This window comes from Asterias amurensis, chromosome 1 (assembly GCF_032118995.1).
Source record: "Asterias amurensis chromosome 1, ASM3211899v1".
NCBI lineage: Eukaryota > Metazoa > Echinodermata > Asteroidea > Forcipulatida > Asteriidae > Asterias > Asterias amurensis.
The window spans coordinates 3115026-3127347 of record NC_092648.1 but is presented as its reverse complement, the minus strand read 5'-3'; the positions used below and the strand labels follow the sequence as shown (position 1 = coordinate 3127347).

The 12322-nt window shown below is 41.9% G+C and overlaps 1 protein-coding gene across 3 annotated transcripts in view; it reads left to right on the top strand.

Moving 5' to 3' along the window:
* The window catches only part of LOC139942413 (E3 ubiquitin-protein ligase HECTD1-like), a 52952-nt gene that overhangs the window by 31521 nt on the left and 9109 nt on the right, over positions 1-12322 (top strand). Inside the window, exons 21-31 of one of the 3 annotated variants that reach the window (XM_071939247.1) lie at positions 498-632; positions 1221-1360; positions 1986-2129; positions 3581-3760; positions 4401-4573; positions 5388-5561; positions 6343-6534; positions 7797-8009; positions 9384-9620; positions 10811-11094; positions 11705-11858. In XM_071939247.1, coding sequence (XP_071795348.1) covers positions 498-632; positions 1221-1360; positions 1986-2129; positions 3581-3760; positions 4401-4573; positions 5388-5561; positions 6343-6534; positions 7797-8009; positions 9384-9620; positions 10811-11094; positions 11705-11858 — 2026 coding nt within the window. Of the gene's footprint in view, positions 1-497; positions 633-1220; positions 1361-1985; positions 2130-3580; positions 3761-4400; positions 4574-5387; positions 5562-6342; positions 6535-7796; positions 8010-9383; positions 9621-10810; positions 11095-11701; positions 11859-12322 lie in introns of all 3 variants that reach the window. The other 2 variants (XM_071939246.1, XM_071939248.1) reach the window with 2 other exon arrangements.

Below are 12322 nucleotides of genomic sequence, written 5' to 3'. Positions count from 1 at the left end.
TGTATTCGGTACTATGTAGCACGCCCTCTGTTAACAGCTTTGGGAACCATTTTGCTAAGCCGACCCCTTGTCTTTATCCACAAGAATAAAGATAGTCACTAATTTCAATGGATGCAGTGGCGGGTTGGCATAGTGGTAACTTTCCTCGCCTTCCATTGAATTGGGTTTTCAGTCCCTACCTGATTGCAGGTTTCCCTGGAATAATTCTCTAGGGTGCACTCCCACATCTAAAACCAAACTTCCTTCCCATTCCCAAACTGAAACTTTCTTCCATTGGGTCCTTGGCTAGTACACTGATTAAGTTGGCTTTTTTGAGAGTCCTTTGCTTCACAACCAGAACAAATGAAAACAAATTAATTAAAAAATGAAATTTTTTAAGGATATGTACTCCAGGGGGTGGATCTTATAAAGAAGACATTACATGTAGGTCCACAAATCCTTGATGGAAAACGCTCATCATGATTTAGATATATTTATTTATATATATTGTTGTTTAGGTCTTGACGAGGCGGTTGAGGTTTCGTCTAGAGAGGGCGTCTGGAGAAGCGTCTCTGATTGACCGCACCGGGCGGACACTCAAGATGGAGCCACTGACCACCGTAGCTAGCCTGGAAAGATACCTGCTGAAAATGGTAAGAAGAGAACAGACACCTCATCCAAGATTTAAATAGTGTCATAGAAGTTTTGAGTCTAAGTGTTCTAAAACGTTCAATTAAGAATAATGTAGTTCTGATAAAGCGATTTATCATATCCGATGGGCATCTCCAAGCTCTCGGTATTGTTTCATGCAGAGTATGCACATCGGACCGGAGCCTTGCATGTGGATTGGGTTTTCAGTCCTTACCTGATTGTGTGGGGTTTCCTTCCATATCTAGACATGAGCTTTTTGAGATAATTGTGCTGTTGGATTCTTAATTTTAAAAAAGATTTAAAAAAAAACACCAAGATTTCTTGTTGGTCACATTTGTATTTATTCACCAGGCAAGCATGATATTATTTCTACTTCAGTCTGATTTCCTGTCTTTTTGGGGGGCAGTCATAAAAATCAGCAAAATTGAGATTAAATAGCCAGAAAACACTATTAAATTCTGTACCATGTGTACATGTTGGTGAATCCTTGCACTCATTAAAATGTTCATTCTTTCTTAAGTGACAAGTATACCTGACTAGGGAAAGCAAACTGTTACTAACAATGTTTGTGGTTGTGTTCTTTTTGTCAGGTTGCCAAGCAGTGGTACGACTACGAACGTTCTAGCTTTGCCTTCATCAAGAGAATGAAGGAAGGTTCTGCAACCACCTTCAGACATACTCATGACTTTGACGAGAACGGAATTATCTACTGGATCGGAACTAATGCAAAGTAAGAAGCTGTAGATAATAATTATGTGCCCTTCTTGACAATGATAAAGAGTTCTCAACAGTGTTTGGTTTGCATCAAATGAAACTATGGAGTATGGTGGCCATGTGGTGTAATGCACTGTACTCGAATTCTGGGCCCCAATTTTTGAGCTGCATAAGCAAAAAATATTGCATAAACAATTTCTGCTTAGCAAAGTGCTGTATAACAACTGAGTAGTATTTTGGGGGAATAAGACATTTTGGGGGGAATTCCTGTTTAAGGTGTGGTCTGAAATTATATTTCACAAATTGGCCTAGTCTGAACTACATGTAGGTGTCTACATGTAGGTGTCATACAGAAATGAACTTGAAAATAATGCATTTTGAAATTTAAAGCAAGATTGTCTAATACCATTGCCATGTTGTGTTTTTTGTAACACCATAATTCATTTATGGGATGTGAGGCATTGCATGGTGAGGTATCATGTTGGTTTGCGGTAACACTATGTGTATATACTTGCTGGATAGATTATGTTCTTTTGAGAACTTTTCTTGCAATATACTTAACTGCCTCATAGTAGATTTTGCGAAATTCAGGAGACTAATTTCTCTGTACTAAAATGCTATTAACTGCCCTTAATCCCTAGGACTGGATATGAGTGGGTGAATCCAGCCCAGTATGGCCTGGTAGTTGTCAATTGCTCAGAGGGACGCACCCTTCCTTACGGCCGGCTGGAAGATATCCTAAGCAGAGACACATCAGCTTTGAACTGCCACACCAATGATGACAAGTAAGTAGGAAGAGAGATATAGGACCCTGCAACAGGGGAGGTGGTGTCTCTTTGGTCTCACCATTGCTGAGTGGGACTTGCAGCTCTAGTAATGCACCGTTATACATGGTTACCAAACAGGAATGAGCAGTCAAAAAGCTTGGTATTTGATCAGCTGAAAAAGTAATGCACCATTATACACGGTTAGACATTACCAAACGGGAATGAGCAGTCACAAATTGTGGTATTTGATTAGCTGCAAAAGCAGGTATTAGCACAATCCAAAATGTCCTGAGAAATCCACTGTGGTTTGATCAACCATCATTCATAAATACCTCAGTCAGTTTCGCTATTCCTATTGGTGGAGAGCGTGTCACGTGGGGTTGTTTAAACGGTTGATAATGACCAGCTGGAGCTGTTTATAACCGGTTGTTTTCGGATACGTTGAGATGCATACTTCTACGCCCACGAATGCATATCCGAAAACTGTCTCAGTCATAGAAATGCAACACACGTACAGAGCTCAAGGACGTCGTCAGAAAATAAGAGAGTAGTGACTCGTTCTTAAATTGCCGTTTAAAACCATGCAGGGTCGTGGTCCTGCAATAAAGGCCCTCGCCGATCGCACGGCCACGACTCTGCCACGACTCTGCCGGTTTTAAACGGCAGTTTAAGAACTCGTTGCTACACTTTTATTCCCTTCACTAGACAGGACCACCAGCTTAAGTACACCATAGCAGATCATCCTTTCAATATATATACAGGTTCTCAATCGAACCACCCTCACCACCAGTCTATTTGCTAGTTATCAGCACTCTTAGTCATGCCTAGGTGCTCTAATGCCAGCTCCAGTGATCTGTAATCATCTTTGCTATTTAACTTGAACATTCCTCTTGTGTTAAAATCACCTGCAACTTGAACATTCATTGACGGTGCCGGATATACCATTTTAGTGTAGGAATCAAGCACTTCATAAGATAGACGTTTACACTTAAAAGGCTCTTGACACTATTGGCAATTCCTCAAGATAATTGTTAGCATAAAAACTTACTTGTTAACGATCAATGGAGAGCTGTTGATAGTAGAAAACATCGTGAGAAACGGTTCCCTCTGAAGTAACGTAGTTTTTGAGTTTTCCTCTAAAATATTTGAATTTGATTTAGAGACTTCAGATTTAGATTTTGAGGTCCCAAAATCAAGCATCTGAAAGCCCACAACTTCGTGTGACAAGGGTGTTTTTTCTTCCATTATCATCTTGCAACTTCGACAACCAATTGAGTACAAATTTTCACAGGTTTGTTATTTTATGCATATGTTGAGATACACCAAGTGAGAAAACTGGTCTTTGACAATTACCAATAGTGTCCAGTGTCTACCCAACTAAACGACAAGTGTAGATTGTTGTTTGCAACACACACATCACCACAGACAACATGTTTATTTACTTTTTACTACATCTATTTATCCGACAGGAAAGCATGGTTCTCAATTGATCTTGGCCTTTGGTTTGTCCCGTCCGCCTACACCTTGCGTCACGCCAGAGGCTACGGGCGATCAGCCTTGAGGAATTGGTTATTCCAAGTATCCAAGGACGGCCAGAACTGGCTGACATTGATTACTCACTCTGATGATAGCTCACTCAATGAACCGGGGTAAGAATAACAATTAAGCAGACAGATAAAGACTATATGTAGGGCCCAGTTATAATCATCTACTTACTTAATAATAGTGGCTTCTTATAGCACTCATATCCGTCACTCAGGGACACTCAAGGTGCGTTAACATTTAGTATGGTACGTAAGGTATGTGGGACTACATTTGAACTATAAGACTTTTTCCTATAATGTACATAGCACCATGTAATGGTTTACAAGATGCTGTGGCGCAATATGCTATCGTTCAGACCATGAACACCGGGGCGAAACCCCATCTCTTTAAGAAAAGTGCACCGGGTTCTTTTACGTGTGTTACAGAACACAGGACCAATCGTTCTACCTCCCATCCGAAGGACAAGGCATCATGGTTAATTGTCTTGCTTAAAAACTAAGACTGTTTATGTGGCAAAGTTGGTGTCAGTAATTGTCTTAAGTAACAATTGAAGTCTGGTTGTTTGGACCTTTAAGGACACAGATGTCTCAACTGGGACTCACACCCACACTCTGCTTATACTTTAACCCTTTGTAACTTTGGTCAACTGAACCTCTGACCTCCTCTTTCTCATAATTCTGCCCAGTTCTCTTCTTACCTCGCAAAGTTTCAAACCCTACTTGTGTGTTATTGTTAACCTTGCAGTTCAACAGCCACCTGGCCCCTGGAGCCTTCTAAGGATGAGAAGCAAGGATGGCGCTACATCCGACTGCAACAGACCGGCAAGAATGCTAGCGGACAGACACACTACCTGTCACTCTCTGGTTTTGAGCTGTATGGAACAGTCACTGGCGCTATAGAGGAATCACTCGGCACTAGTAAGTCATTCATTCTTTAACCCTTTAGAGACCACTCATGGTTTTCCTTTTACCTCGTTGACTAACACGGTCCGTCATTTATGGGAGTCAAATTTTTGACTCCCATAAATAGCCGGCCGTGTTAGTTCGCGACGTAAAAGGAAAACCATGCAATTTTGAGTAATACCTGTGTGGATCATTGTATTCTACTTTTAAAACATCTTTCGAACCATGTGCATTTTATAACAAACGGTTACAAATGCTTTTCAAAGACCAACTCGTCCGATCCAAGGCAACATTCATTTAACAAATCTACTAATCTACACGTACTGTAGATTCATAACGAGTCTACACTTAATTGTGTAGATTTGTAACCAATTCTACAGTTGAGTGTAGATTCATTATTAACTAAATTAAGTTGGTCAACTTGAAAATTACTGTCTGTCTATACTGAAAGATGGCATGAAGTGCAACAAAACAAATAAATATCTTTCAATTTAATGTGTTTATCCATCATGTTATTGGTGCTTGTGCTTTGGATTTGGGTGAAATAAAATATAAAATAAATAAAACACACAAACAAATAGGCTTCATTTACACACCTTGGATCTTGCTGTACATAAGTATGCTGTCTGTGTGAATGATAGGGCTTACAGTTTACAAGAGGACTTTTCTGCTCTAAGCGCGGGAACACACACTGCTGCGCACCTGGAACTCCTACACAATACAGCTGTTTGCTGCCAGCGCGCATTAAGCCCCACCAGCCTGACTGACTCCGCAACCTTTTGATAAACTTTACAATATTAATGTTTTGTGATCCTCATTCATTTGACAGGCAAGGCGGCTAAGGACACAGAGGCAAGTGCACGTAAGCAACGTCGCTTGATTAGATCACAGGTTTTGAGACAGATGGTAACAGGCATCGGCCGTGGACGAGGAATGGACTGGAAATGGCGCGAGCAAGAGACGCAACTACTTGAGGGTGTAGTTTTAGCTGAACACCGAGAAGGTAAGACACTTTTCTTTGTTTTGCATTCAAACATTTTGGGGAACTACCGGCTTCAAAGCACATTGCTTTAAATATCTTTTGAAGGATTTTATCTCATCTTACTACTGTTGCTAGTCATCGACGTATACATATAAAACAAACACTCTTATTCTTACTTGTTGTACATAGGTGTTTGTAGGTGTATTTTGTTTATTCGTCTATTGTTTCGTTTTTTAGACTGTTCCTTGCCATGCCCCGCTTTTTGGAGTGAGCCTCGGCATTCATATATAATGACTGTACTTTTTTTCTTTTTCTTGATGATGATATGTAGAAATAAACATTGCTTTGAATTTAATTGAGTTGACGATGCCCAACCATTGAAAACATAAAATTTCCTTTCAAATAACACACAAAGCATTTTGGGCCACAGCAGCACAACAAACGTAAAGTCTAATTTTACAGAGATGAGGTCCAGCATTTTGACTACAGGTAGTTATACGCGTTGAATTCAGTTGAAGTAGCTTGAAGTCCGGCTTCTTCCAGTTTGAAAAACGATGCCTATTGCGATAGCATTGATCTATGCAAGAGCAGATGTCGAACTTGGCTCTTGAAGGGGTACAGTAATTTTCCTACGATAAGGGGGCATTTCTATGAGGAAAATGTAAATTGTATTAGAACTTTACAAAGTACACCACAGCAAAAGCAAAGGGCACCATGGCAATTGCTGTGTGTGCTGTGTGTTAATTCAAGGCCTGCAAGAGTAATTTCCTAACGATCCTGCCTGACTGGATTTATACCTTAGCTGTGGTAGCATCTAGCAGTAAACACACAACGTCAAGCAGTGACCAGACCTCTGGAGATAAAACCCCAACAGATAAAGGCCCAGCAGCAGGCGCTACAGGAGGATCAGGAACGTGCCTAGTAAACAGGAAGAGCAGCTCTACCCCAAGCTTAAATGAGTCCGCTGTAGGGTCACACAGACCGGCACCTAAAGGTAAGCTGCACATTACTCCATGAAGTCTAAGACCTTGAACTATGCTCTTGAAGGGACACAGCAATTCTTCCTCTGGTAAAGGGCACATCTATGAGGAAAATGTCTGATAAATAATAATAATATTAAAAATTACAACATTTATAGAGCGCTAAATACGGATGTTTCTAAGCGCTATAACCAGATTGACAAAACAAATGGGTTTTAAGTTGAGATTTGAAAGTGTCCAATGAAGGAGCTTAATTGAGTTGACGATGCCCAACCATTGAAAACATAAAATTTCCTTTCAAATAACACACAAAGCATTTTGGGCCACAGCAGCACAACAAACGTAAAGTCTAATTTTACAGAGATGAGATCCAGCATTTTGACTACAGGTAGTTATACGCGTTGAACATTTATAGAGCGCTAAATATGGATGTTTCTAAGCGCTATAACCAGATTGGCAAAACAGATGGGTTTTAAGTTGAGATTTGAAAGTGTCCAATGAAGGAGCTGCTTGAATGTGGGTGGGTAGCTTGTTCCAAAGTGTTGGAGCTATGACTGAAAAGTCCAGATCGCCATAGCGTGTCATGGTGCAGGGTCCCGGGGAAAGCTGGAAATGAGCGATTGAAGAAGAGTGAAGGCGTCGGGTAGCTGATGAAAGTGAAGAAGAACGAAGGGCTATGAGGTCTTGGAGATATACCGGAGCCAACTTATGAATAGCTTTATACACAAGAAGAAGAATTGGAAATTTGCAAAAACACAGGGCACCACAGCATTTTGCTGTGGGTGCCGTGGCTTATTGCAAAGCCTGCACTCTAGTACTCCAGTAGATGTTAGCTGGGATTATTATGCTAGGAATCAAGGCCTCACTTAGCCAACAAAACCAGAAGCACCACTTTCCCTACCCTGAACATCTGACGTCACACTTTGAGGCTCGTGAATTACGCTTGAAATCTGCGTTGAGCCTACGTCCCCGTTTATAAGCATCTTTGACCTCGCATTAATTGTACATGGAGATTCGCAATAGAATCGTACAAGAAATGCACGCGGCTGCATGCAAACGACCGAAAGTGCAGCCTTCAAACATTACCTCGCACCAATCAAAACACAGATATGGAAAGCTCACATCACTGCACGTTTGTCCAATGAAATCATTGTATCAAATGAAATCACTGATTCTGTAAAACCAATACCTGTCATTTTCCTTGCAGATAAAGAACTCTGAAAACTCTTGTAATAGTGTAGCAAATCCTTTAAGAGAGTATCAATATTGCTTTCAGATCGTGATCATGCCTCGACCTCTGACCTGACTGCCAGCATCAACATGGCAACCTCAATGGTTGAGACTGCCCTCATGTCGGCCAGCCGAGGGGGTTTGCTCAGTGGATCGGAGGACATCGCTGAGAGTCCAGAGCTAGCAGCTGAGATGGAGCAAGCCGCGACCGCCATGAATGAGTGCAACGCAGCCAATAAACAGCCTCCTCCTATTACTGGTAAGTGGTGTGAACATTGATATCAATACTTAGGAGATCAGGGCCTGGTTTCATAGAGCTGCTTACGCACAAAATATAGCTGTACAATTTTCTGCTAAGGTCAAATCAGCAGGGCCCAATTTTATACAGCATGTGAGCATACAAACGAGCTTGAGGAAAGGATTACTTAACAGAAACAGGTTACCAGGCAATTGATTAATTTGCTAAGCGCAAATGAGCAGGGCCCAATTTTATAAAGCGCGTAAGCACACAATCGAGCTCAGCATAGACAATGATTACTTAACAGAAACAGGTTACCAGGCAAAATGACATCAAGTAAACATTGTTGTGACTGGTGCCCAACTCAATTTTTGCTTAGAAAAGAAACTTTTTCAAGCAGTATTTTCTGCTTACATGTAACAGCTTTATGAAATTGGGACCAGGGAACGAGTCACAAGAGGTAATTGTGAGATAGTAGTTTGGCTGGTAACCTTTTGTTACGTGTATGCTAAAGCAGCTCCATGAAGTTTTGCCATTTTTTTGTACTTTTTTGAGTACCAAGCTTCTATATGGCTTATTGACAAAGTTTCGCCCACATCCCTTGACAAGTTAAATAAATCCAAGGGTTGGGTTGGTGTTTTTGTTTGCACTAATCAGAGTTTGCCCCATGCCTTGATCTAACTGAGTGGCATTAAGTGATGCATGTCATTTTGTGCATGTACAACATATGTTTACTCAACACAGTCTGTGTAGATCTTTATCACAATTTTTTGTCGCTTACAAATACAAATGATGCCTTATGTAGGTGAAATAGTCTGGCGCCTCACTAATAAAGCTTATCTATGTTCTTACTCTACTACATGTATAAGGAACCAGACAAAAAGGCTGGCAATGCTACATGTATATGTAGGTTTTTATAAAGTAGAAAGAAAACCGCTGTAGTACATGTAAGATATAGTCTTAGCCCTCCTACTGTTGGGCCATTTAATAGATTGGTTTTGAATGACAGATGAACTATGCCATGCTGCAGTATGATATCATGTGAATATATGTATGATCTACACAGTACACACATTTGCAGTTAGTTCTTTGCACAGTGGTGTTAATGTGCACTGTGGTATCATCATACAAAACCCTTGCATTTGAATGGTTTTATATGGCTCCATTAGATTGCCTGCATTGTGCACCCCAGCACCTTGTAAACCATTTTTATTGGTCAACTTCCTGGAAAATGGAACCAAAAGTAGGAGGGTTAATGCACAAAGTAAAGCCAACTTGTGATAAAGATCTATTGGCACTTAAAATAAACTGACAATAATGTCCCAATGTCATATCCTAACATTTGATTTTGCAATGCACTAAAGTGTTCATCCCCCGTGCCGTCCCCCTCCTTAGGTGTCCCAGCCTCCACAACACCCACCACAACCACCACCAGTACCACAAGCAGTATGAGCGTGAGCGTGCCCAATCTATCCAGCACCCGGGACGTCGTGGCGGGCCTGATGGAATCGTTCCCGGCCCTCATGCGCCGCAGCGGCAGCGGGGGCAGCGGGAACGCCGTGCTCTCCGGCCGCGGGACCAACTTCGCCTCCAGCTTTGTCAGGTTCCCGCTGTCGTCTGGACTATCTAGCAGTGAGTAGAGGGCAGGGGATCTGACTTTCATGGGGGCCAGTTTTCATAGAGCTGCTTAAGCACAGAAACTAGCTAAGCACAATCAAGCACAACCAGCCAAAAAAGCATTCCACCATGTACCATTTCTGGCTGGTATCCCGCTTACTTTGGCTTAGCAGAAAACTGTTAAATTAAGCAGCTCTTTGAAATTGGGCACAGGATCCATTTTCACAAAGCTGTTTAGCAGAAAACCCTGCTTCACAATTTTTTATGGCTAAGCAAAAAATTAGTGGGGCACCAGTCACAACAAAGCAAACTTAATGTAATTTTGGCCGGTAACCTGTTTCTGCTAAGCAATACTATTCTGTGCTTAGCAAGTTTTTGTGCTGACATGCTTTATGAAATTGGGCCGAGATAGTTCTGAGCAAGTCAATGGTTGATTAGTCGCTTATCCAACTTTTAACAATGTGCACACTGAACTAAAATCACACTCGACTGTTTATGGTGGAACTATCCTGCTTAGCATAGTTGCAATAGTCCTGCTGCTCTTTGCAATAGCTTGAAGGGTTATGGTACTTTTTGCACCACGCAAAAAACAAAAGTCCGTAGGTTTACATTTAACTTACATTTAATGATGATAGAAAGCTTCCCTTACATGTAAGCTTTATGAAGTTTGCACTGGTACTTACCCGCATGACTGGTCAATTGACAGGCACTATTGCATGTGCATGCTGTTTTGCTAAGACCTCCATATTGGAAGTTCATCCTTGAGTCGGTGGATAGTCTTTAAGGATTTGAAACTTTGCATGGTTGAAGTATAATTAAGCGAGGCCTTTGCTAACACCATGTGAAATTGGTAAACACCATGTGACTAGTGTGGGTTCTGAAAAGAACAGGTTGTTGATAACTTTCTCCTGAAGACGGTCAGAGCATACTGATCGAAAAGTTGATTTGTCAACCACCGGTTCTTTTTAGAACCAACTATACGCAAGTGAGATTTACAGATATTGTTACCTCAAACTGCACCTAAGGATAGTCTTTTAGTAATCAATTTTTTGTTTGTCAACATTCAAACGCAGCCTCTAGGACTAGTCGTTATATCAACCATCACAGGAACTTGCTAGCAACTGGCGCCTTTGAATGGTTTCCAGATATCGTGCGCCTTATAAATGTTATGGTATGATTAACTTAATGTTCTTGCGTTCTTACAGGTAACTTCCTCAGCAGTGCGCAGAGCGCCCCCAACCTACCAGCGGCCACCACATCCTTAGCCAACACCACCAGCGCCACAGCGACAGTCGCGTCTACCCTCAGCTCTGTCCTGGCCACCAGCATGACGTCAAACTCCAGCGAGAGCGACAACGAGTTCCTTGAGAATTGCCGCGCCAGCTCGCTCCTCGCCGAGTTGGAGGACGATGAGTTCTGTCCGGAGCCTGAGGAGCTGGACGATGAGAATGAAGACGACAGCGAAGGAGATGATTATGAAGACTGTACGGTAAGTATCTGCAAAGTTAAGGACAGGTATCGGCTCTATATGTATTAACATTTAAGTCAGATTTAACTGCGAATCTCCAGAACCATAAAAGCCATGTGAAATGATGGGAGGTCAAAGGTTTTATGTACATGGGCTCAATGGCAGATCTCTGGCGTAGTTCACGAGCCTCGAGGTGTGACGTCAGCTGTTCCGGCTACTGTACCCGTTGCCTGACATCCAGTTTGGGTTTGTGGGTTTGTTTTTTATGCAAGTTCTCCTCAAACAGTAACTCTTAATAAGGGGTTACAAGAGAAAAACGTCAAAGAAGAATGTAACTGATATTCCTCATATATGATTGCCAAGTGGTTTAGAGCATTAAATTCAAGTTCTGGTGGTTAAGTCATCAGAGTGTGGATTCGAATCCCGGTTAATACACTTGTGGCTTTGAGTACTTGTGTCTTGGAGCACTTGTATCTTTGAGCACTTGTGTCTTTACTATAACTGCTTCTCTTCACCTAGGGGTATAAATGGGTACCTGCAAGGGTAGAGGGTGATATTGATAATGAAGTTGATTGGGACGTGTTTTGATATTGGAAAAGATGAAAGCACCTCAATGTTTCTGCCCTAGGAGGAAGAGGATTACGATCCGAGAGGCAGTCGAAGAAGGACCTGGGATGATGAGCACGTCCTGAAGAGACAGTTCTCAGCCCTCGTACCGGCGTTTGATCCACGACCAGGTAGAACCAATGTACAGCAGACAACGGACCTAGAGATCCCGCCACCAGGTATGTTCAATTCTACCTCCTGAGAGTTCCGTCGTGGCCATCACAAAACTAACCTACTTGACCCCTTGCACGCACGTCACACGCGGCAAGTGTGCCACGCCCACCATTTTGGTGGGCAGTAGGTTTACATGTAAACGCTGGGTTGCCTAAAATGCGCATGTCACTGAATAACACACAGTGACGTTGCCCACCAGTATGGCGCATCTAAGATTATTCTGATGATTACGCCAGGTGAATTGGGTCAATATGACATTCTTTGGAAAGATCCGAATGATCGTCAGTTGTCCCTGAAAACCCACAGTGATAGTCCACTTCAGGGACTCCTTAACTGTTAAACCTACAACTTGCATATTTCTCTAAGCCTTAGGCTTCCGCGCTAGATTCTAGGCATGGTCTAAGGACCTTTTAGCACTGAGCCAATATTAATTGTTGACCTTTTTTTAATGTTTACTCATTGCCTTTGT